Source organism: Gadus morhua, chromosome 18, assembly GCF_902167405.1.
Source record: "Gadus morhua chromosome 18, gadMor3.0, whole genome shotgun sequence".
NCBI classification, from domain to species: Eukaryota; Metazoa; Chordata; class Actinopteri; order Gadiformes; family Gadidae; genus Gadus; species Gadus morhua.
In genome coordinates, this window is record NC_044065.1 from 24093762 (window position 1) to 24120534 (window position 26773).

Sequence of the window (26773 nt, forward strand, 5' to 3'; positions counted from 1 at the left end):
GCAATCCGAATGTAATGTATATATGGCGTTTACAAAAGTGGTAAGCGTACGTCCGTATGTCTCGCGCACAACCGTTATGTTGGTCTTGACTTTTATGATATATGTAAGGGATACATTATATTATACATTATCCCGCTTATTACACTGCTCCTTGCCAAAACGAAACAATATATTGAATTCACACGGTGTGTCTTTTTACAATTACCATTCGTAGTGTTGATCAGCAGAGAAATAGTCTGCCAAAGACTTTGACGTCGCTTAGCAACCGGACACGCATGGGTTGATAAGTTATCAGGACATGGAATTCTATTCCGATCAGAGAATTGTATTCCGATTGAGGCGTATGAAATTTTTTTATTCCAATTGAGCCGTTCTTCCACTTCTAATCGGATCAGAAGTGTCCATAAACGTGGCTATGTGGCGGAGCTATTGCGTGTGTGTGTGTGTGTGTGTGTGTGTGTGTGTGTGTGTGTGTGTGTGTGTGTGTGTGTGTGTGTGTGTGTGTGTGTGCGCGCATGAACGACCTAACGCTCTGGTGTCAAAGGAAATCAATGAGAGTAAGGAAAACTATGCCGGAAAGAAACAAACTGATTTGGAAAAAAGTATAAAAGCTATCGAAATTTCGTTTCGATATTATTGAAGATACATGAGTGTAACGGTGATTTCACTATTGAGACACACCGACTGTGTCATCATGACAGCGCCGCCGGCACGACGTATCGAAACTTAAAATCAGCGGAGGCTCACGCTGGTCCAAGGGGAAGACCATCCTAATCGTTTTAAAGAAAAAAATTGAAAAATCAAACGGCAATTTTAGAATGTGATAAATTAGCGACCCCCCCGCCGATAGTATCGACTATCGGCGTTTAATAGGGGGCGCAATCGGACGATGGAAGCTTGTAGATGATCCCCCAACCTTAACTACCGTGCGACAGGGGGATAATAACAAACAAACATATTATCCACAAGGTATTTCTGTAAAATGGCGAAAGCTTCATTTATTGAAGAAAATGTCGCGCAAAAGCTTGCCTTCCTTCTTGGACGTCCTACATTGTTGATCTTTGTTGATTGTGCGCGCGTTCTTATTTTTCCTCGGATTTATTAGCAGGCTACACTGTTTCGGGCTTCTATGAGGTCACAATGTTAATGTAGCTGCCGCGGCTATCGCCATCCGGCTTAAACGCCGCCCTACCATAAGGGTACTGTGGTACCTTCACGACTCCAAATAGCCACACTGAACCGACCCGCACCCTCCTGTGGAAATACAGCACAAGTACTCAACAATAAAAGCGACATGGACAACTCCCAAAACAAAAAGTACCAGCAAACACCCAGTAAGATGTACCGTAGATCTGATCATATTGGCAACTAGAGCCAGTGATCAGAAGAGGATCTAAGGTAAGGATACATCATGATTCGTACCATGGCTTGAAGGTATGGAAGCATATGTGTAGCAAAATTAAAATGGCAGTGCAATTTGCAATTCAATAAGTCATTGCATTATGCAATTAACAATTCATAATGCAATTTCACAATGTAATTAGAAAATACGTTATTTCGAAGTGTATTTCAATATGCAAAGGTGACAATGGAAATGAAAAAAATAAAGTCTTTATTCAAATGGGAAGCCCCCGTGATTCCAATGCACTTCGCCACGCTCCCTGTGTAGCAAAATTCTAATGACATTTCAATCCACAAAACGCTTTGCAAAAGAATTTTCAATCCATCAGCGAATTGCGTCTGGGCGGGAATTATGTCCCTTCCTCGTCAGCCTACCAGTTAGGATGAGGGCTGGTTATACTCCTCCGTAAAGTGTTGTACGTAGACACGGAGAGCCCTCTCTGTTGTTTTAGACCCTCTACCTAGCCCTACACGCGCACTAGAGCTGAAGTCGACGCAACAGAGATGGCAAGGGCTGTGATTGGTCTGAGAACGAAAAAATACACTTTGCACCGTATTTACTTTGACCTTATATACTTTGCACCTTGTTTACTTTGCACATTAAAAGGACCAATAGAAGACCAAATAAGATTGGAAAAGCTTTTGAAGTTTATTTCCTTTTTTTCATGGTTAGTAGTCATCATTTAAGATCGATCGGGCAACGAATTGCAGAGTCGGAGTAGTATTATCCTGTCGTCTATCCCAGTGTTTTTCAAACTCTAAGGCGCGCCTCCCCTGGGGGGCGCCAGAGGTCTTCAGGGGGGGCGCGACGTGGGAAAAAATAAACCAGAAAAAGTAACAGAAAAATCTCCAGGGCTGATAGGAAGTGAATTTATCTGTGCCTGTAATCATCAAATACAATTCGAAGACCTAGAGAATTGCCTTTCTTAACAATAAAAGGAGCGGAACTTGCACACCATGTAGCCGAAGCAACAATACGTTTTTATTGAATAAAAGTGTAAAGTGCTACCCAGAGTGCATGCAAAACGTTTTCAGTCCCATTCAGAACATCCTCAGTGCAAACATACAAAGGTAAAAGACTTCATTATATAGACTGCGCTTAGTTGGTGGTAGTCATGTCAATCAAAAGGTCAGGTAGGTTGACTAGACATTTAAAAAAAGGCACCGCTCACCTTTTTTTCACTTTTCTTGACAACATACATTTTGTATTTTTTTATTTGACCTTTATTTAACCAGGAAAGTCCCATTGAGATTAAAAACCTCTTTTTCGAGGGAGTCCTGGCCAAGAGGCCATGGCCGAGCTCAAGCCTGAATTCAGGCACCACGCATGAAATCTATCAGGCCTGTATCTCCAAGAGTAAGCACTCCATCAACAGCATCTGTGTCTTCAACACGATTGTTCTCCACATCATCTGTCAAACTTCAGAGTGTAGCGACAATCTCCTCCATTGCATATAAACAAGGCGATTACGAAGTAGTGACGTAGGTCTCGCCGAGACGCGATTCGCTGATAGATTGCAAAATCTTTTGCAAAGCCTTTTGCAGATTGAAATGTCATTTGAATTTTGCACACAAAGCGTGGCGAAGTGCATTGCAATCACGGGGGTGCTACAGCTTTTCCATTTGATTAAAAGGCACTCAAAAAATTTGACAAAATGTTAATTCTATTTTTATTGTTATAACTTTTTCAAATCGAATTGAGGATTTCATTGTCACTTTTCATATTAAAATACACTTTGAATAACGTATTTTCAAATTACATTATTAAATTGCATAATGAATCGTCTATTGCATAATGTCATGATTGTATTGCAAATTGCAAATAGTCCCTCTCCCTAGCTCTATGCGCATCCAATATTATTATTATTAGTCGACGCAACGGAGACGGCAAGGGCTGTGATTAATAATTTCCGGAATCACTTTGCACTGTATTTACTTTGACCTTATATACTTTGCACCTTGTTTACTTTGCACATTAAGGACCAATAAAACACCAATCAAGATTAGAAAATCTTTTGAAGTTTATTTACAACTATTTGAAAGTTTTTATGCATGTTTTTACCGCCAGCACCTCGGCACGTCTTCCTCACCAACAAACTCCTGCTCCTCCTTCTACATCAAAAAGCTCTTCCTACTAATAATGACATAAATATTATTGGGACATATACTCTAATTAGGTATCTTTTTCATTTCTGGCGATCTGTTATGTAGAGCAATGAATTTCTTTGCATGCTATAACGCTAGTTCTGTGGTGCAACCTCATTTAAACTTAGCGCAATCTATAAAACCTTTTTTTTTTTTTTTATCAGAGCAGCGTGCCTTCATTGAAACTTAAGTGGGTCTCGTTTCCAAATCAAGCGGTCACACCAGCGCCGTAACACAGCCGACGAGTACTTCCAGCACGAACCAAACCCTGGCGTGCATCGCGTCGCCATCCATCAGCATTAACTCCAATGAAAACGGAACAAGACCTCAATCAAACCCTCCGATGTGACCTTTACTTCTGCTGCGGATGCGGCCATGGGGTCTGGTGTGTGACCCACACACCTTGAAACTCTGCTGAAACAGACTGAGCAGCAGAGGATCCCAAAAACACTGACTTCCTCCACACAGCACTTATGTGATATTGCAGTTTTGCCTTTTGAAGCATTGGTCCAATAAAACATGTTCTACCCTTACATCCACATGATAAATGTTTGATTATGCAACTATTTTGGTCGCAGTGTTGAGCCCTGGGTAGGCCAAAAGCGTGGCTAGGAGCAGGCCAGAGCCTGGGTATGGACAAGGGACAGTGAGGTTGAACATGGCAACAAGTTTGAACGACCATAACTAGGTGATCATCCCAGGGGATCCAGAGGTAGGTACGCCAAAACCAAAAGCGTGGACAGTTTATGAGGATGTGTGTACCTCCTCTAGAAGTTTGCCCTCCACCCTCAGCTCCCAGGATGCCACCTTCTCATGGTCCTCAGCCTCAGGCTTGGCGGCGGTGAAGGTGTTGGAGATGTAGATCCTCAACTTGCGCTTCTGCTGTGGGGACACAAGAGACGAAATACGGGCTCAGGGTTCTGTCTGGCTGCCCCAAGTTCAACAGACACAACCAAACGTTGATTAGTTAGATATTTAGAAGACTCAGCCATCATGTCCTGCTATAAAGTCCACTTGTATTACTCAGTTTCCAGTGGAGAACCAATACCCTGAGGGAGCATGACAAACGGAGCAACCGCACAGAATTGCTCTCCTTTAGAACAAGCAGATCTCATGACTTTTCCCAGAACCGGGATTAGACTTGTGACCAAAGTTCTCTGTCACCATCATAATGTTGGAGCTCTACCTATGGAGAACTATAGAGCCCCCCCCCCCCCCCCCCCCCCCCCAACCACAGGGCCCGCTGGCCACCCAGCAGAGGAGCACCATTAAAAGGCAATAAGGACCACATACCCAGACTCGAAACACAACACTGACCCAAAAGAGAGATTTGGCGTCTCCCATCTTAGTAAACTTTACACTCACAAGGTCAGCTGAGTGGGGAGTGCACTCAAGTAAATTAAGTCAACGGAGCAGAACCAAATCTCAGCAATATAATTGAATCTCAATAATCACTCTTATAATACCAATAAGAGTGTTATAAAACATTGTATATAACTTTAAATTAATTAAAGATTAAGGTTTGTGTGGTTGAATGTAGAAATTACTAAAGTTAAGTCACTATAGCAATACCAAAAAGCACTTCTTGTATCTTTAGTTCATTGATACAGTAATTCAAATAGCCTGCGTGGTTAAATAAAAGCCTACATATTATAAATGTTGAATCATTGTATTTGTCTATTATAATGAGGAGCGATCATTTGTGAACAGTGACTCATACAGACCACTAGGGCTGTAACGATACGCGTATCGAAACCGAAATCGCGACACTCACAGCCACAAACCTGTCTCGCGGTGTGAGAAGGCAGCAGCGCGATACGCCCTTTCTAACTCTCTGGTCAAATTGTCAGATTGATATTTGCTAATAATTTGTCTAAATAATAGTCTCAGACCTGCAAACTCCTCAGAGGAAAAAAGGTGACAGTGTCACAGGGTTATTTTTATTGTAATATGCAAATGACACTAGTCTGAGCGTGACTTAACAAAACTCAGCATACTCAGCATAACATATGCTCTGAATCAAACCTGGTCGGACCAGGTTTTGCGCAGGTTAAGTTTGAAACATAACCCGGTTTTGGGTATTTAAACCCTCGTTCACCGCAGATTTCATGTGTTCACAATGGCATGCCCTTTTGATGAGAACTGCTGATATCGGAGTTCAAATTATACGTGCAATCCACCGGGAGCGATTGATAAGACCACGGCTCGACATCTTGGCATATCAAATGACTTTTTGCTGGAGTGGAGAGATAGGCCTATAGATTCTCGTGCAAATCTTTAATATATTTAAATAGCCTTACATAGCCAACACTACCAATAGAGGACCTGGCCTCAGTTCACTCCAGACTATTTGCGTAGCCCTCCATTTTTTGCAAATGGTAGTTTCATCTAGGCTATAATGTTGGAGATGCTGAGCACATCTCAGTCCTTTCAGATGACCCATCCAAGATTTGTATCGGCCTCCTATCATACAAAGAGCAATATTGTCTGAGTACTATACCGAGAGGCACTTACAACACAAAGTATAAAATAGTCCTCAGTGGAGGACTATCTATAGTCTCTCTTTTATACTATAGTCTCCAGTGGATTTGCATCCACTGGAGAATGTTTGATCGTTACACGCACTAATCCATCTTGATCTGTGAAGTTGATGAATTGTCACTTTTAGGTTTTCTACCCAGTTACCAAAAAAAGAAACATTTGGAATAGTATGCGCTGTGGCAAGCACATGGTATGCATGTGTTACTTCGAAGGCAAAAAAAATCTAAAATACAAGAAAACACAAACACCTACATTCAACCATTGGGGTATGGCCCCTGACTCTCTGAGGAGGTACCACCAGGTACCCCCTCCATGCCAGGGCGCCCTGAATTTATTTATTAATTGTTTATTAACAGCTCCTCCACCGGGGTCAAGACCATTTGAGGGCCAGATCCAGTCTGCTGACTGTCGGCCTTTTCACGATTGGCTTAAAAAAAAAGGCTCAATTAAATTTATACCAATACGATGGTGGGAAAAGCTTACCAGTTTGTATGTTTTTTTATACTTCATTTTTATACTTGATCCGCTGACCGCTTGGAAGCCATTGGAGTAGGCTACATATTTTTTTAGAAGAAAGGGGATATGTGGTAGGATCTTTAAGAATGCTTAACTGGGATATTTATATAGTCATGGCTCAAATATTAAGGATCATGCTTTCGACGTGTAACTAACGCATTTACGCGGTCAGCGATCAGCTGCCAGGCGTTGGTTCTCCGAGTTGCAGAGGCATTAGCGTTCCCTTTTCTTGTGATAATGTCCTTCTCCTCGTCATAGCTCTCCAGGAGAACCTTAAGTTCCATTTCATTGAAATAAGCGGCCCGTTTCGCCATTTCGATCAGGGTTTCCCTGATCCATACATCACGTCTTTTTAGGTTTGGCATGGACGCGCACAACCCTATGTTAACCAACCACGAGTTGATTGAACTAATGCATAACCTCTGCTGTGGAACCGAAAACTCTTGGTTAGTCGGCACAGGGTAAATCAACCTAGAGTTCAGCGTTAACTCAGTGTTTGTTAAACCTCCGTTCGTGGAACACCCCTCTGGACGAGTGTTTCGCAAGCTCTCTTGCGTTGTTTGGCCGCATGCTTGCGCATGCGGATGCGCATGCGCGGTAGCCAGGCGCATTGGATAAGAATGATCCAATAATTTTCTGCAATTCTGGACCCCCCCCCCCCAAAACAAAACTCTCCGGTTTTACACCATTCACGTGAATGACCAAATTGACCAAGAAAACGGCGATTGTCGCCGAAAAGCGACAAGTTTGCAGCTTTGTAGTCTACTGACACCGCCCCCTCTTATCGACGCCGTAAGTATGCAACGAGATGCCCTCTCTGTGATGACAGCTCTCCGTGGCTACGGAGGATTGCATTTCTCCACGGCCGTAGAAGTTCTCATATGCAATTTGAACGACATTTATCCAGAGTGGGCCAAGCGCGAAAAAATTTGCCTGTGTGATCCCTGTCTCTAGGGTTGAACGATTTATCGTTTTCTGATCGAAATCGCGATTACAGAGAACGCGATCTCGGGATCGCCAAAGCCACGTTTTTTTCGGTTTTACTGTGCGTTCACGCGTCAACGTAGAGACGCGAATCGGGCGAATTAATATAATATAATTGTATACATAATATCACGGCCAAAAGCTGTGTGAGCCTCCGGATGGCCGTGGGGCTGGGAGCTCTCTTTGAGGGGGTTGTTTACCGGCGTTTGTTTACCGGCGTTGCTATGGTTACCGGTCTTGTGTGTTCCAACGGTTTATTAGTAATCTAATAAATGGCTGTCTACTGTGCGTTCACACCAAACGCGACGGGGCGACAGGATCCCATACAAAGTGAACGTATAGACGCGTATCGGGCGAATTTTTCGCTAGCGAAAACCAGCGACAAGTTTTGATTTGTCGCGCCACACTTTTGCCGTGCACAGGCGAGCACGTTCACGTTTCGCGTGATGACAGCCAATCAGCGTTCAACAGCGTGGCCACTGAGTCACATGTGTAACGTAACAGCCAATCAGCGTTCAACAGAGTGGCCACTGAGTCACATGTGTAACGTAACAGCCAATCAGCGTTCAACCGTCAAACTCAGGGCAGTTCAGTCCAGGGTGAACTGCAGCATGGAGTAGAAAGTGAATGTTGCCGTTTGCGACTCCCGGAGCTCTATATATAATATAGTTGTATGTAATATAATATTTGTATATATAATATCACCGCCAAAAGCTCTGGGCGCCTCCGGATGGCCGTAGCGCGGGGAGCTCTCATAGGGATTGGGCTTCTCGGGGTTTGTTTACCGGCGTTGCCGTGTTTCCGCTCTTGTGTGTTCCAACGGTTTATTAGGTAGGCCTATCTAATAAATCTCTGTCTATTCAATACTTCATTCACTGCCTCTTCCGTGGTCATTACAATATTATGACTAGACTGCGTTGGGTTCTCCGACGTCTCTCCCTTTGTTGTTATACTCTAATGCACGAATTAACTAAAAGAGCCATCTTTGACTGTAAAAAACAACTAAAAAGTAGCAGTACTTTTCTAAGTTAAGACAGTCAAAGATGGCTTTTAGTTCTTCAGTTGTAACAACTGCAGTTGGTCAAGGACTTTAGTTTACATGCATGTTTCTTAATAAATACATTTGAAATCAATTCTTAACTTTAGTTTTCATTCTTACATTAGAGTAATGGCATGTAATGTTTTAATGGCATGATGTCATGTTTATAAATATTACTGTACATTGTGAATATTGCACTGAAGCTTGATTTGAAGAAAATCGTGAAGAAAATCGAAATCGCAATATCTGCCGGAAAAATCGCTATTCGATCTTTTCCTGAAATCGTTCAGCCCTACCTGTCTCTATTGTTTTGTGTAATTTGACCGGCAGTTTGTTTGCTTATAGGTCGGAATGAAGCGGCCACCGATTATTGACAGGATGGATACTTTATTCTACCGGACTCGTTCGCTTCTTCACTAAACACACATGCTACCCCTCGCTCTCCTCGCTCCTCGTCCACTCACTCACTGACGTCACTCACACACACACACACATTCGCACACTGCCATTCTCGCGCACACACACACACACACACACTACTTGTAACACATGCCTCGTTATTGCGACGTTCATGTTTTTTTCCATCTATTGAAAGTTAGGCTATTAAACATGTTGCACTCTATACAGCCTGATTATGTCATTATTTAAGCTACATAGCCTAATAAGAAGCGCATATAGGATATTTGACTAAACCAACCAAACTAGTTGAGGGTTTTTGCCTACCTGCAAGCATCCTCCAACTGCAATCTTTGGTTATTTATTTAGCAATACTTTAATAGTATTCTTTCTGTTCAGCGTTCCAAATTATTGGTGATTAAATGTTACATTAAGTTAATTGTTACAAGTGTTGTTTAAATAAAATGCTTTTTAAATTAAAAAAACAGCCCTACAGCCCTATTGTTACAGCCCTACAGACCACAATGTGGCAGTAATTATTTGAGTGTCAAATGTAAAGTACAGGGCTGATAGGAAGTAAAATGATCTGTGCCTGAAATTATCATACATTCGAAGACACCCTAGAGAATTGCCTTTCTTGACAACAATAAAAGGAGCGGAACTCGCACACTGAGAAGGGCGCATGCTCATGCAGCGACCGGCAGCAAGTCACGTCTGTTCATAAACTCTGTTTTATTTTTTTTGTGATTGTGTCTTTATGCACCTTTTATGCACAGTATTTAATTGCCCAAGTTGACCAGATAAGCAACAAATCATGGAGTTAACCGTCTTGTTCCTTCTGTGGACAGTGATCCATCTCGTGGAAGCGCTAAACGGGTTCACTAAACCGGAGCGCATAACATACAGCAAAGACTTTCTTCTCCAATGGAGTAACTTTCAGGATCTTCGTGGTGTGCATCTAGTGGTTCCCGATCTAAACAGTTTTGCCGATCAAACAAGTGGAAAAGGGGATTCTACCGGCGCGTTTCCCCGCAAGATCAGGAAGCGAGGAAAGCGGGCTGGCCTGCGTCTAAGACTAAGGAAACAACCCCTTTCCCGTACCCCCTTGCCTTCCATAATTCTCTCAAATGCGCGGTCTCTTCGAAACAAGGTCGATGAGCTGCAAGCCAACGTCAGATTCCAACACGAATTCAGAGACCCTTGATTGTTGGCGATCACAGAGACATGGCTGTCGGAGAGGGATTCGGACACCGAACTTGCCATTGACAGCTTTGGCTCACCCGTGCGGCTTGATCGGGATGCCGCTGCGACCGGTATGTCACGAAGGGGCGGGGTCTGCCTATACGTGAACCAAAGATACTGCAAAACTTTATTGTAAGAGAAAGACTGTGTACTAAAGACATTGAACTGTCCCCCCTTATCTTCTCCGAGAGTTCCCCCAAATTTTCGTCATGGTTGTGTATATCCATCCAAGGGCAAACGCTGACAATGCCTCAGAGACTATATTGCAATCTACCGGCAATATCACCCGACGCTCCAGTGCTGATCCTTGGGGATTTTAATCATTGTTCTCTTCAGAAAACCATAAGGAACTTTGACCAATATGTTAAGTTCCCTTCCAGACTCAACAAAACTCCGGACTTGTGTTATGGCTCCATCAAAGGAGCATATAAAGCCATTCCCCTTCCCCCACTTGGGGGGGCCGACCATAATTGTATTCAGCTTATCCCATCATACTGCACTGCACTGCAGAGGGGAAAAACGGTCACCAAGCGGGTTAAAGTCCGGACTGATGAATCCAAATTGAGTCTGCAGGGTTGCTATGAGTGTACAGACTGGGAAATGTTTAAGCAATCTTGTTCGAACATTGACGTCCTTGCAGATGATGTCAGTTGTTACGTCTCCTTTTGTGAAGATAATGTTATTCCTGAAAAAACTGTAAAGGTGTACCCAAATAGTAAACCATGGGTGACGAAAGCATTCAGGGCACTGCTGTACAGGAAAAGACAGGCATTTAGAGCAGGGAACCTTCCGGAGGTTGAAAAACTAAAAAAGGAAGTTAAACATGAAATCGCAAGAGCAAAGCGGAGCTATAAAGAAAAGCTAGAGGACCAATTGGGGAACAACAATTTAGGCTCTGCTTGGGATAGCATGAAAAACATAATTGGCACAAAGAAAACAAGAAATCCGAATTTGGTGCTGGATGGGTTCACATGTGATAGAAAGCTGGCACAGACGCTAAATGAGTTTTATCTGAGGTTTGACTCACCCACATTTAAGGAAAAAAAACGACCTAAAAGGATAGTGCCCCAGCGCCCTTTGATTTGCATGACGTAGTAGATACCTTCAGACACTCAAAGGTTAAGAAGAGCCCCGGGCCAGATAACATAGGGGGTCACCTACTCTCCTCGTGCGCTGAACAACTTGGTCCAATATTTTATTACATATTTAAGCTCTCCTTGAGCCAACAGAGTCCCCAAAATTTGGAAAAACTCGACTATTGTACCAGTGGCAAAAATCAGTCGCCCTAAGGTTTTAAATGATTTTAGACCAATTGCCTTGACCTCATTGGTGATGAAAGGTTTTGAAAAACTAATGAAAAAGGTGCTCCTCATCAAAACAGAGAATCTATTGGACCCACAATAATTTGCTTATAGGGCCAGGCGAGGGGTTGAGGATGCTACAGCCACTCTGCTTAGCCTGATAAGGTTAAGTTGATAAGCTGTTAAGAAATTTTAATTTAGATTTTAGTTTAGTGGGTTGGATTTTGGATTTTTTAACGGATAGAACTCAGAGTGTGAGGGTGAATGGGGTACTCTCAGAAAAGATACTGTCCTCTACAGGGTCACCACAGGGTTGTGTCCCGTCCCCTCTTTTATACATCCTATACACTGATGACTGTCGTAGCCAGCACACAAACAGACATATTTTAAAGTTTGCAGATGACTCAGCTATTGTTAGTCTTTTAAATGCAAAATAATCTGAGCATGGTCCTGTTTTAAACGATTTTATAGCCTGGTGTGATAGTGCTCACTTACACTTGAATGTATCCAAAATGAAGGACATGGTCATTGATTATAGGCGCAAGTCCCCCCCTACCCAGGTCACTGCTATAAACGGGCAACCTGTAGAGGTAGTTGGCTCATATAAATACCTGGGAAGCATAATTGATGACAGGCTAAATTTTAATCTTAACACAGAGAATATATGTAAGAAAGGCCAACAGCGACTCTCCTGCCTCCGTAAATTGGCAAAATTCAATGTGGATAAAACCATTATGAGAATATTTTATAAATCATACATTGAATCTGTTTTATCTTTTTCTATGATATGCTGGTATGGAAATCTGAACGTAAAGGATAAAGCCTCACTCGCCAAAGTAGTGAAGGCCGGAGGCAAAATCATAGGTGCCAAGCAAAGCAGTCTAGCAGACCTGTACAATAGATTTGTCCACAAAAAGGCAGAATCTATTTTATTTTATCAGCAAATGGTCATCCTCTTCATCCTGAGTTTCAGTTGTTACCTTCTAAGTCACGTTTCAGATTCCCTGCAGTTAAAACCAATAGATATAGACTCATTTGTTCCCAGTGCCATTTCTCTACTGAACTCAGATTTTGGAGCTCTGGGCCGACATGGTGTTTTTGGTGCAGTGTGAGGTATGATTACCTGCTGTATGAAAGGTACTCCATGGAGAGCAGAAAGTGTTTGCTGTTTTTCATTTTTTATTTTATTTGACACATAGTAGTTATTATTATTCTGATTTACGCGAGTATGTCATGCAGGGATGCTTATCAGCATGCCTGTATACACTCTGCACTATCTGCATGTATGTTTGGTCTGTCATGTTGTACTTTCTGTTCTATGTTGTCTATTGATGTCTTGCCGCAAACAAAATCGCCCTTAGGGGAATGAAAAAGAATGAAAAGCTTTAACTAACTTAACACCATGTAGCCGATGCACCAATACGTTTTTATTGCATAAAAGTGTAAAGTGCTACCCAAGTGGTATGGAAAACGTTTTCAGTCCCATTCAGACCATCCTCAGTGCAAACATACAAATGTAAAATACTTCCTTATATAGACTACGCCTAGTTGGTGGCAGACATGTCAATCAAAAGGTCAGGTAGGTTGACTCGACATTTTAAAAAGGCACCGCTCACCTATTTTCACTTTTCTTGACAACATACATGGCCGAGCTAAAGCCTGAATTCAGGCACTACGCCTGACCTCTATCAGGCCTCAACGTGTATTAAAACAGGCAGCGCTTGGTGCCACTTGTTTCACACTAGTTTCTGTGCCACTTTTGGGGTCGGATGTGCCAGATCTGAACCAAGGTCTAACGTCCACACTCAGAACTTCAATGCAAACTCTGTGGTCGGATTTCACTTGCCTGCTAAAGACTTCCTGTCAAAATAAGTCAGCTGAAATGGCGCTGGGTGGAAAAAAAGCCCTTATGTTGTTCGAGTTAAATACGTATGAAATAGTCAGAAGCCTTTGCAGTTGTTTAGCCTCTCCTCCCTAGAATCTTTGGCCTTTTAGCCTAGGAAAGGCTCTTGCAAAATTTAAAGATCCCATATCATTATTTTTTAGGGTTAATGATTGCATTTGGGGGTACTACTAGAATAGGGTTACATGCCTGTATGTACAAATAACAAAACGTATTATTCTCACTTAATTTCAACAAAACCAATTTAAGAGTTTATTTTAGAAAGAGTGTTTTGTATCAGGTTGCTTTAAGGCGCCTCTCCCGTGTGGCCCAGTCTGCCCTGATTGGTCATGATGCTCTATCTGATGCGATTGGTGGAAAGTAGGGATGCACCGATACCGATAGCAGTATCGGTTATCAGGCCGATACTTCATTAAAATACTCGTAATCGTTTTTTAATTGCCGATACCACGCACCGATACCACCATGTCAGTAGCCTACATCAAACCGGTCGCATGCGGAGATGAGTTGTCCTACCTAACTTCAATGTCTAGGGGGCGATAATGAGCCGAAACTCTGAGATTCTTCCAAAGGCTTGTGTGTGTGAAAGTTGGCTGCGACCTGTTAACGGTCGCATGTAAAGTCATGTCGGCGATTTGGGAATATCTTAAGATAAAGGATGACGACAGGAGTAAGGCAGAGTGTAAGATCTGTTATGCTACGGTTTCTAGAGGCGGAAAGGAAAGTACTTATTTTAATACCAGCAATATGATAAAACATCAGAAGAATTACCATAGTGCTAAGTACACAGAGTTCACTAATGCTAGCGGCGCAAGACTGAAGCAGCCCACCTTAACTGACGTCTTCCAAAAGCGAGAGAAAATGTCAAAAGACAACTCGCGGGCAATAAAAACAACAGAGGCACTAACACACTTCATAACGCTCGATGACCAGCCACTTTCAGTTGTTGATAATGTTGGATTTCGCCGTCTTCTAAAAGTGCTAGAGCCCAGATATGAGATTCCCAGTCGCCTCTACATCACAGATTTGATGTTGCCAAAGGTGTATGATAAAGTGAAAAATCACGTTAGGTCCTTGGTGCATGATGCTGAGGCAATAAGCTTCACAATGATATGGACCAGCAGTGTCTGCCCAATGTCTCTCCTCAGCTTGACTGCCCAGTGGATAGATGAAGCGTTTACCCTTCAACACATTATATTACACGCGAAACCTTTTCGGGGCTCTCACACTGGCCAAGCTATAGAAAATATCTTCGAAGACATGCTACAAATGTGGGGTATCCAAAAAAGCTCTGTCCACGTTGTGCTCCGAGATAACGCACGAAATATGATCAAGGCCATGACGGATGCGAATCTGAATACAATCTCCCAGACAATCTCGTGCCTAGCCAATGGATTGCTGGAGAAGACTGCGTCTGTTCCGGGTCCATTTGAGGAGTTGACGCGAAGGGTCAGCTCTTCGGATGCTATGGCAGCAGACGTAATTCCTGCGATTAATGTGCTGAGATTCCTTTCTAGAGAGATCGAGGAGGACCAATGCATCAAAACTGTGAAGCGAACGTTATCCACAGCTGTCATGAATCGATTTTGCGACGTGGAAGAAAATCCGCTCTACATCAACTTTGCTCAATCCGAGGTAGGCCTATACGCTCGCTCTCTCGCGCTGTCTGTGTGTGTGTTGAGCAGTGAACGCAACAATTCCATGCAAGTTGTTTCTTGGCTGGGATTTTTTTTAAATAGGAATTCCTAAATGGCCACATAGCCTAATGAATGACGTAAATGTTGTCTGTTTTAGATACAAAAGTGTGTATTCCTCGAACACCAACACTGCTGCAAATGCCAAGGAGGAGATGCTGATGAGACTGACAGGACAATCAGGAAGATGACACCCGCTGTGAACCACCTACCAGAAAACCATGCAGGGAGGACCAGGCCAGCAGCAGTTTAGACTGTATCTTTGATGAAATTGCAAATGAGCAGGCGTCAGTAGCACTGACCCCAGGTGCTGTGGGTGTTACCGCACAATTGGAGACATACCTTGGGGAGGCCCCAGTGGCCCGCGAGGCCAATCCAAAGTGCGGTTCCCTTCTCTGGCCAAAGTGGCACGCAAATACCTCTCAGCACCTTGCAGTAGCGTTGAGAGCGAACGGCTGTTTAGCTCAGTGTCACACATTGCGAATGAAGGCAGAAACAGGCCAACACCTGATCATGCAGAGATGATTCTGTTCATAAAAAAAAACTGAAAAAAAAAAAATACATAGCCTAGTTCAGAGGCAACATTGTGTGTTGATAGTCATTTGACAACATAGTTTGTTGATTTGTTTAGCCTTTCTAAACAGCCATAATGTGCTTATTATTAACAAAAGTTCTACTGACTTTGTGATTATCTTTGTTGTTCGCTTTATCTGGTTATATTTACATTTACATTATGTGATGGCATTTTGTCTTTGACTGCTTTTTTGTTAAAAATAGCTCTGTTTAATTTTGTTTTGGAATATCCTTCTGTTCATTTTGTATATCCTTACTAAAGGCTTGACATATTCTTGAAAGGAGAAAATAAAATCTGCCTTCAATTTAATTGCACTTCTTTCATAGAGACCAAATCTAGAAAATATCGATACTCGGTATCGGCAAGTACAAAAATAAAAGTATCGAATCGGTTAGCAAAAAAGTGGTATTGGTGCATCCCTAGTGGAAAGCTTTGCGCGTGTGCAAATTCACAGAAGTTGATAATTTGGCAGGTAGCCGGGAGGCGAGACAACTGCACTTCAAAACTGCTTACTGCAGTATGGCGTCACACTGTTACGGGAGTAAAGTTTGAGTGCAAACAAGCTGTTTCACACACTTGTTGAGTGAGGGGCATTCTCGGTGGGCGTCAATACTCCCCATGGCTTGGACTTAGATTTTACTAGCTTGGCAGACGTAAAGCATGTATACATACGTCATATACCAGTCTAAAGCAGGGGTCTCAAACTCATTTTCACCCCAGGCCACATAAGCATTATGGTTGCCCTCAAAGGGCCGGTTGTAACTGTAAGACTATATAATTTAACAATTTCTTAAAATATTGTTAAATAACCGTCTCTACGTTTGATTCTTATTCATTCAATTGTACAACTATAAATTGCATACTTCCACATACATGTAAATACATTTTTAAATATTAGTGCTGTCAAGCGATTAAAATATTTAATTGCGATTAATGTCATAGTTAACTCGCGATTAATCACACAATTTTTTCTATTCTAAATATCCCTTGATTTCATGCTGCTAGCCTTTTAGTGAGATCAGAGTGTTGCGAAGGACAGTAAGAAGAGCGACCCGCAGTGAATTCAACCCTGTCCACTTGACATCGGGTAGGTGCATGACAGTGGTAGGCCTACCGTAAAACTTCAATAGCCCATCTGTTCATGGTCATTCAATAACTATCGAACAAAACTCTTGCTCAGCAAAGATGGGAAATACTATAACATTTAAACCACAGTGAATAATCCTACCGTACGTAGGCCTATACACATTACCAGGCTAACACACACACAAACACACACACACACTCAAAAACTGTCAACATCGCAACCAAGTCGATTTTGTCTAGAGGGGAGTAACTATAACATTTATTATTTAAACCACAGTGAATAATCCTACCGCACGTAGGCCTATACACATTATCAGGCCTGTACACGTGTAACCGGTTAGTAAATCCTAACCGTTTAGGAAAAATCAGTAAAAAAAAATAATAATAATAATAATTTTATCAAAAATAACACAGAGGCTACTATTTATTTAGCGATTAATAAAGCTACAAATGTTCCACTTGGACAACATTAAGGAGCTAATAAATGCATGCGATAAATGTTGGGTAACTGAACACCAGGCATAGGCTACGTCATGTAACGTGGCCACTGAGTCACATGTGTAACGTAACAGCCAATCAGCGTTCAACCGTCAAACTCAGTGCAGTGCAGTCCGGGTCGAACTGCAGCTTGGAGGAGAAAGTGAATGTTGCCGTTTGCGACTCCCGGAGCTCTATATATAATATAATAGTATATAATATAATATTTGTATATATAATATCACGGCCAAAAGCTCTGTCTGCCTCCGGATGGCCGTAGCGCGGGGAGCTCTCATAGGGATTGGGCTTCTCGGTGTTTGTTTACCGGCGTTGCTATGTTTCCGGTCTTGTGTGTTCCAACGGTTTATTAGGTAGGCCTATCTAATAAATCTCTCTCTATTCAATACTTCATTCACTGCCTCTTCCGTGGTCAATACAATATTATGAATATACTGCGTCGGGTCCTCCGACGTCTCTCCCTCTTCCACAAAAGGTAAAGACATGCAATGGTGGTTATCTTGTTGTGGCAAGACAAATTCGAAATTAGGCCTACCTAATAAAGCTTTATTTTTTTTTTAATCATTGCTTTATTGGCCCAATCTGAGGAGAAATCTATGCCATAAACATAAATATTATAGGCCCTTATTACACGGGTCTTCTCAATGGCGTGGAAGGCTCCGTTCACTTGCATGGGTAGTGGTCCGGTAACTTGTCATCCCAGCGTCTTTGGTTGCTTAGCAACCAAAGACGCTGGAATGATGTTCGGCTGACTACTTCTCTGCTGATCAACACTACGAATGCTGGTAACGAATTATAAATTGTAAAAAGACACACCGTGTGAAGTTATTTTTTCGTTTTGGCAAGTAGCCGTGTAATAAGCGGGATAATGTAGCCTATAGAATGTCGCCGGTCATTATCGAAAATAAGCCCCTTCAGGGCGAAGCAAGACACCTCCGCTGTGCGTTGGTGTCCTGTTCGCCCTGTCGGTGCTTATTTTCCCGATAATGACCGGCGTTCTATACATTATCCCTTTGCCTACATATATATTTAGCAGAGTAGGCCTAAGTAACAAATGTGTACAAAGTTACACATGTATGAAACCGGGCTCGGGCTCATAATTACAGTTAATGTGTCGGGCCGGGCTCAGAATAGCGGGACTGCGGTCCACTTAAAAAAGAAAAAAAAAAAGAAAATCGGTTAACCGTGTACACGAAAAAAAAGGGGGTCGTGTAACCGTTTACAATTTTTTGTAACCGTTCACACCCCTACTGTCCACCAACCGAGTTAATTTGTAACGAGGAGTACTCGAGTAATCGATTCCTCACGCCCATCCCTAATATGTATATATATAAAAATAAGCGCGCTATAAAATATATATTTAAGCGCATTGCTCTGTGTACATAACATAAATCCCTTTCATTTATCAAGTTAAGAAACACATTACTCCATCAATCAAAGATCACACTGTGATAAAAAAACACTAATATTATCAAACATAAGTAATTGCATCAACTTTACTAAGCTCAAAAAGCACGCTCATTCCCAGCCACCGTGATTCTCTAGGGTACGGCACATCTCCGAGACAATCTCCTACAAATACTCCTGCAGCTGGCAGTGATCCAGGCCACAAGCCTGAATCACTGCCATATAATGACCAGAGGACCGTGGTCATTATATGACAGTGATCCAGGCCACAAGCCTAAATCACTGCCATATAATGACCAGACCAGTTTGAGACCCCCAGTCTAAAGCAAAGGGGATAGTCGAAAAAAAGATATTCAAATGATTATTTACTTTAAATAATTATTGTTAGAAACAAAACAACTTAATTTTGAGTGTGCCACAGAATACTGGTAATATTGAATTGAGAATTTGGTGTAAAGATGTACATTGTGCATCTTCAGAGCAGCTTACTGTGATGGGTTTCTTGATGGCCTCCTGGATCTCCATTCGTTTGCGGGCGATGGTCTGGTCCAGCTTCCTCTCGAAGGCCAGGAGGTCCATGTAGGCTTGGGACTCAGGAACCAGGTCTCTGATCTGAGCAGAAAGAAAAAACAAACACTGTTCTTTTCAGGGATCTTGGGCTCAACTTTTGCATGAAGAAAGACATTAATTGAATAAAAACATAATAGACCCCGTGTTATCTTAATAATATAAATATTAACATTAAAGCTGCAAGCAACATTTACGGGTGCCAAGCCTAAAGCCAACCAATAAGACCATTAAGACCCTGACGCAGACCATGATTTGTCAGCCCATTAAGATAGTGACGCAGCGATTAAGACCGTTTTGTTTGCATACGGTTGACAACGCTGGAATAGCATCAGCTTGGATCTGTTGATGGGCGAACAGAAATTCATGACCGTACGTCAAAAGGCTGAGGAGTTATGATTCTTTAAAGTTTTCAATTGATTACTTTAGCGCGCCCTATAGTTCTATTTTGATGGACTTTAACCTGGTTAACCTTGACCTATGCTTCTTTAAATACACCAAGTTTGATGATGATTGACTAAATCTAACCCCGCCTTTAGTCACATATCATTGATTGGGCTAATTTGGACATCCAGCTGCCATTTTGTTACAGGTTCTGGGTTTCCAGGGCACATTTGCTCAACATGAGGAGATACAAATGTCTACAGGATTTCATGACTGTAGAAGAGAAAGGTCAGATAATATTTCTGTCCAAAGTCTGCCAAGTCTGCAGCTATGTTAATTGAAATAGCTCTCCCTATCGCCCGATCTGGGTACAATTTGGAGAGGTCGCATTTTCAGTTAATTATTTTACCGCTCCCTATAGCCCGATATGGATACAATTTGGAGGTTCATCTTGACCCATGTGCCTTTGACTTCACAAAGTTTGATGAGGATTGGTTTAAGTTAAATTTGGAAGATTTTGAGCCTCTGGCGGCCATGTTGTTTTGTCAATCAAATTAATTTTACTTGAGCAGTTGGAACTTTGGTCCCCAACAGCCAATAAGTTGGTCCCGCTCAAATCAATCATTCCGGGCCCTATCTTGCATCGAGCGCGATTGACTTTTTACACAGTATGTCGGGTACTAGTTTGCAACTGGAGCAGAGCGTTCTTTTCCCTCCACAGGCACACGTCGCTAAATTAGGGAAGGATCTTGCGCCCCTAGGGGCGATTCAGCGAAAGGTGGAGGCCTGTTCTGGCAAAACAATTCCCTGGTGCTATTTTGCAGTTTCAGAAAACAATTCACCTGTAACTGCAGATTTTGTATGCGTACACTAAAGTCACAAATGTGTAACAGTACAGTTGAAGTCGTAAATCTTTTTTCTACCATTGTAAACACAAAATGAGGTATACGAGTTCACTAGTCTGCGTTACAGGTGCACAAATCCTGTCCGGTGCATCACAACTTCAAAGAGTCATGCAATTGACACTTCTGCTATAATCATTGTAGCGCAGTTGGTGCAAAACACATTTGCACACCCGTGTTTCATAATCTGAGAACATGCCAAAAATGTGTGAATTCGTAAACCCAAATGTGAACTATAATGCATCAGAAGTTGCACATCTGTGAAGAATTTCCTCACAAATAAAATGATATAGAATGCTATGTTGATTCAGCATTTGAATGAGCAAGCACAAGTCCATCGTTACAACTGCTCGAATCTGCGCCTGCAAGTATCAGCTGTGGTTTTTTTTGCAGGTTGCTTTGCAACACGTCTAGGTGGAACATGTGTAGCCAAAAGTGATTTTTATCCTTATGAGGCAGAGCGTCCGTGTGCGGGACAAAATTGCAACAGTAACCAATGAAAGTCGCCGGCAGGGGGTGCTTTTTTAAAACTACACTTGTTAATCTTGAGTCAGCCTCAACAGCTGTAGCAAGTTTCATAAAAAGCGTGCGAGCGGTTTTGGCTGTGTAAGTCAAACGTAGCGGAATAATAATAATAATAATAAAACTAACAATTACAATAGGTTGCCGTCGCACTTTGTGTTTGGCACCCTAATGAATCATTATCATAATGAACCCAAACAATTCCCCATTTAATGTTCAGAAGATGCCGTAGGCCTACCCTTTGTGGGAGGACCTTATCAGCCATCTTGCGTCTTTTTGCCCTAGAATACGAAGAAGAGAGATCATTAGGAAAAACCTTGAGAACATCAAGGATTCATACTGTGGAAACATCTGGAATCCCCACTCATAACTCATACTCTATATACACACATAGTACCCAAGATTCAGTCCCTCCACAGGTTTTACCAAAAGCATACACACGTATTCACTTATTATACATTTACTCCAAGTAAGACCTTAGATAACCTTTAAAAGAAAAGCAATGAGGAAAATCTCCATCATATCCCTCTACCGTCTTTCATTAGCTGCAAGTGGAACCCAGCCTCACTCAGCCTCATCATCATAGCTTAGTGAAGATGAGAAGCCAGGGGCTTTATACAAAATGGCCACAGTGGTTCCATAAAGCGCCCTCGTTATAGCGAACCAACCCGTGGCACACAAAAGACCTCATTGTGGATAGAGATGATCAAACACTTCTTGGCCTGGAGGCATGACAGATTTATAGTGCAGAAGCACACTCCAGTTCCCATTGAAGAAGTGATCATGGGACCCTTTTGTTCTGAAGGACTCTTCTGTTCACTGGGATGTGTGCTGGTCCTTTGGCAGAGCCATAGTTTGTCTTGCTGAACGTCTTCTCTTCCCTGGGCCATAAATGTCAAAAACAGTCCAACTTAATGTGGATTTATGACCTGCCTCATTTGCAAACAGGAACCCAATATCATTGTAGTTTTCTTTTAAACTTGGAAAGACATATTCTATGATCTTCAACATGGTAATCTGTGCCATTTTATCCCAGATACTAAAATATCAAAGTAAAGAAGCAGGAGTAGATACTGTGGTTTTGTCCACCATGCCAACTAGTTTGCGTACGTTCCTCTACGCTCCCAAAGCAGGAAGCCTTCTTTTGGTGACTTTGAAATGCCTGTATACTGTTTAGGCTGCGGTTGGTTTTGATGTTCCGGTCTAAGAGGGTAAAATTGTATTTTATTAAAAAAAAAAAAAGTATTATTATTTTATTTATTTTTTTCTTCTTCACCCCTCGCGGTCGACTTGGGATCTGTCGGCGGTCTACTGGTAGACCGCGATCGACTGGTTGGGCACCCCTGTAGAAACACTGTAGTACATAATGTACTACAGCGTTTCTACAGCTAGATGCGTCTCTGCAATGATTTGATCATTACGGAGAAGTGTCATCATCATGGTTACAACTCACTGCAACTTTGCAATGCATATTTAGTAGCCTAGCGTCTTTATTGATCACACCGTGGCGTTACGTATCCTAAAGCCTTACCCTCTGTCTGAAAAGAATCCTCTGGATCAACCTCTGCTAATGGAGCTTCACACGGCCACATTACCAGGTGGTATGCAAGAGGAGTCCGGGAAGCTTTACCCTCTTAGACGGGAACATCAAAACCAATCGCAGCCTAAACAGTATACAGGCATTTCAAAGTCACCAAAAGAAGGCTTCCTGCTTCGGGAGCGTAGAGGAACGTATGCAAACTAGTTGGCAGGGTGGACAAAAACAAAGTATCCTGCTTCTTTACTTTGCAAGCATATATGTGACGCTGTTTCTGCTACAGAACTCCACCAAAAAAGAAGAGGAGGCGGAGCCTGCGCATTCAACCTGCGAGCTGTATACAAACATATAGTTGAAGACGAAGAAACAAGAACCGAACCGAAGAACAGCAGTTATTAACCTTGTAGATTGAGCAGAAAATATTTTTTACATAAAGTTAGTAATTCTAATTACCAAGACAGGTTTCAACTCGGAGCATGCTATAAAAACAAAACAAATAAAACAAAAACAAGTCTAAAGTTGCCAACCTGGTGGTTGGGACGATGAAGTCAAAGTTAAGTTTTTCTCTTTTTACCCATGGAACCTGGTTTCTAAATAGTGCGTTTGCAGGTGCGTTTGCAGATTTAATTGACTGCTGGGTAACTCCAGGCTGAGTTAGTTTGTGAAAGTTGAGACTGGCCTGAGGGATTCTTAACAGATAATGATCCAAGACTTTGCATAAAACCCAGAAAAACTGTAGTCTTTGTGAAACTAGAACTAAATCCTTTGACTTCATAAATAATGAACAGTTAGGGAAAAGGTAAGGCATTAAGGCATCCGGCTCAGCACTCATTCGAGATCGACCCCATAACCCTAATACCCATGTTATACAGTAAACACCATTGGCCATACGCGTCAACAACAACAGCACACAGGTTACAAAAATCGATGTTGCCATAGCCCCTGCAACTCACCCTCGTCTAAGGGCCCCCACCATGGCCCCCTGAGGCTGCTGCTGCTGCTGCTGCTGGTGAAGGAACCGTTTTCTGGAGGGATCCATTGTTGCCGGTCCCATGGATGGACGCATGGCCATGTTCCCTCCACCATAGGAGGGCCCCGGCATCTGGCCCCCCATTGACCCCATACTCCCTAATGGGGCCCCTCCTCTGTGGGGCTGCATTCCTGGCCGCTGGAGTAGTGGAAAGGTAGTTTACATCGGATTAGGGGAGGACTGAAAACACAGTTACAAATATAAGCTTTCTTCCTTTTCAATGTATTCACCTTTGATTAATGATTAACCTTTACCTGATCTGACGAGACATAAAAACAGTGACACCGGTAAATTTAATTACCTCGACAAAAACTTCAGATGGCAATTGGAGAAGGTAGAACAAATGGAGAAGTTAGTAACTGCAAATTGCTGTATCGGTGTTTGTGACACATGGTACACACACACACACACACACACACCAACTTTTAAACCAGTGATACTTGTGAATTCAACTTCCAGAATTCCACAAAAAAATTACATATGCCATTGAACTACTGAGACCTACACTGTAGTTCAGTTTGAAAAGTATTAGACCAACACCAACACTGTAACACTAGTTCAGTTTGACCAGTATTAGACCAACACTGTAACACTAGTTCAGTTTGGACAGTATAAGACCAACACTGTAACACTAGTTTAGTTTGAACAGCATTAGATCAATACTGTAACACTAGATCAGTTTGAACAGTGTTGTGTAACACACGCTCAGGTCAACTCAACAAACACCATTGAGACCCGAGCCGTCTCCTCTTCCGCTTCTCTTTCAGCCTCTTCTCTTTACTGATATTAAACCATGTTCTTACCTGATGATACTGAGGGACACCGACCATGGACCGGTGGTACCCCGACAGGTTATGCGGCATCCCGGCCATCCTCATCCCAGGTGTGTGGCCAGCGATCATAGGGTTCATACCCGCGTTCAGCGGAGGGCTGGAGAAGCCTCCCCTCGAAGACATCTCAAGGCGACAGGTGGTTCAGACCTCTCACACTTCTGCTCGCCGCCGATCCAGAAACTAAAATCTAGTCAATGTTCGTGTTTGGGACAGTCCCCACGCTGTCACCCTGAGCTAGCTGCTGTAGCCTGTTAGCACCGTGTTAGTTCCGGGGTTAGCTTCCACGAGACTGACAGTTTGTTTTGTTGTTGACATTAAGCAATGGGCAATGTATCCGCCGCCGTCTTCTTTCTTTGTGTTAACTTAACATAATGTTACTTTTAGTCATAGCACTTTGCCTGTGTTACGAAACTAACTTTGTTCCGTAGTGCGTTGAGCGCCCGAATCCCGCCCCCGATCTGAGACTAATGGTGTGATCCAGATGCCTCGGACACCAGCCTTCCGAGTTGCAAGTGGGGAAATCTCCCAGCTTTCTTGCGGCATTTCACGGAGGCACGCCCCATTTTATTCAAAATGTTTACGTGTCTTTTCGTAAACATTTCATTTTTCCAAAATTAGAGTGTTCAGTGGGGTATTCCACAAAGCCGGTTTTATTACATAACCGGGTAAGTTAACCCAGGGTTTGCAGTAACCCTAGGTTTTCCGTTCCAAAATGAACACGGTATGTTAGTTACTATAGAAACATATGCTCTGAATCAAACCTGTGTGGTGTTCCACAAAGCCGAGCCCTGTTTCAGGTAGCTGGTTTTGAGGCAACCCCGAGTTTGTTCGCTCTGAGTTAGTGGAAACTCTGGGTTTTCCGTTTCAGGTAGCAGGTTCAGCGCAACCGAGAGTTAGTTGCTGCGGCAACATACGCCGTGGGTCTAACCTGCTCGGGAGGTGGTTAGACCTACTCTGAGTTTGTTGTCTATAAGGCTGAAGGCAGCTCTCCGACAGAAGGAAGTGTTAGAAATGGCATGTCCTTTTCTACGAGAGCCTGTGGACGTAGAGGCTGCGATCCTCAGAAGGAATCTCCGTGAGGAACGATTATTAAGACCCCGGTTGGATATACTGTGGCGAGCAGCGCGGGAAGGACGAGACGGGAGCCCAGGTTCAAATGGCGGCGCTACTCTCGTGCCTCAATACACCGCACGACCCCGAGAGCTGCCTTTTATTCAAACACACAACAGAAAACACGGCACAGATGGCCAACACACACAACACTCTCACTAATGGTCCCGATCACACTACACATCACAATTAACACACAAACAATAAAGAACCCCAAACCCGTTAACCCCACTTAACCTAATAACATAAACAAGTTATCTAAAGACAATAAAACCCCTTTTCCCCAAACAACATTATGAAAACCCCATTACCCAGACTCCCCAGGGGGTAGGAGTCGCCACAATACTTTATTTTCCTGATAATTTTCTTCACGAGCGCTATCGTTTTTCAGCGCAATCTATCATTTATTTAGACCACCTTCTCAGCCCCCATGTTAACTGTCAAACGCACCGGGGGCATGCTTTAAGTTTATTTTTTAATTTTTTATCGCAATTAACGCATGTGCAGAATGATCCACCCCGTACATCCCACCCGCTCTGTAGGCCTACTACAGTCACTTCAACGTTGTGGCTTTCCCATGATCAGAGTAACTGACTAACCACGGACCTATAACTGCTGCAAGTCAAGAAACTCATTTTAAGAATGCAAGGCAGAAAAGACCCTGGTACTGCTTTTAACCAGATGCTGTTCTTCTCTACATGCACATGCTCAGCATAATCGTCTGCATTGTTCACTGAAGTAAAACCCTTTGAGTAAACTGTTCAACAAAATAACTTGTCCCACCACAGCCCGTGTTCTAATAAAGACAATCTACTTATTATGAGGATTTTTTTATTTCCTGAAAGCACAAAAAAAAAAAAGTCATTTATATTGGGTATGTTTTTAGAGCAGGGAACAGTATCCCAGTTTGCACCTCACCCACCTATAACTTATGTTCCAAAATTTGGATCTCCAAAGCATCCTTTTGCATCTTTTGAATTGTTACAATTTCATGGAGGTTGGTGAGGGCATCTGGTTCAAGTAGGGCGATGACGCCATCAGTAACTGGAAGAAGATGATTAGACAGTGCAATTATTACTTGAGCCAGAATGTTGCCCCATCTAATTTGCAACGCACTGGGTTGCGTGTACATATTTAATTATTTTGAATAACCAACCTCTTATA

The 26773-nt window shown here is 42.6% G+C and overlaps 1 protein-coding gene across 2 annotated transcripts in view; it reads right to left on the reverse strand.

The window, feature by feature from the left end:
• smarcd2 (SWI/SNF related BAF chromatin remodeling complex subunit D2) overlaps window positions 1-25015 on the reverse strand; it is a 47454-nt gene extending 22439 nt beyond the window's left edge. The window contains exons 1-5 of one of the 2 annotated variants that reach the window (XM_030340775.1): window positions 24470-25015; window positions 23590-23804; window positions 21338-21380; window positions 19214-19336; window positions 4309-4428 (exon numbers count right to left, since the gene is read on the reverse strand). In XM_030340775.1, the coding sequence (XP_030196635.1) occupies window positions 4309-4428; window positions 19214-19336; window positions 21338-21380; window positions 23590-23804; window positions 24470-24622 (654 nt within the window). In that variant the 5' untranslated portion in view covers window positions 24623-25015. The remainder of the gene's footprint in view (window positions 1-4308; window positions 4429-19213; window positions 19337-21337; window positions 21381-23589; window positions 23805-24469) is intronic. The other variant, XM_030340776.1, reaches the window with a different exon arrangement.
• Between the last annotated feature and the right edge of the window lie 1758 nt (window positions 25016-26773).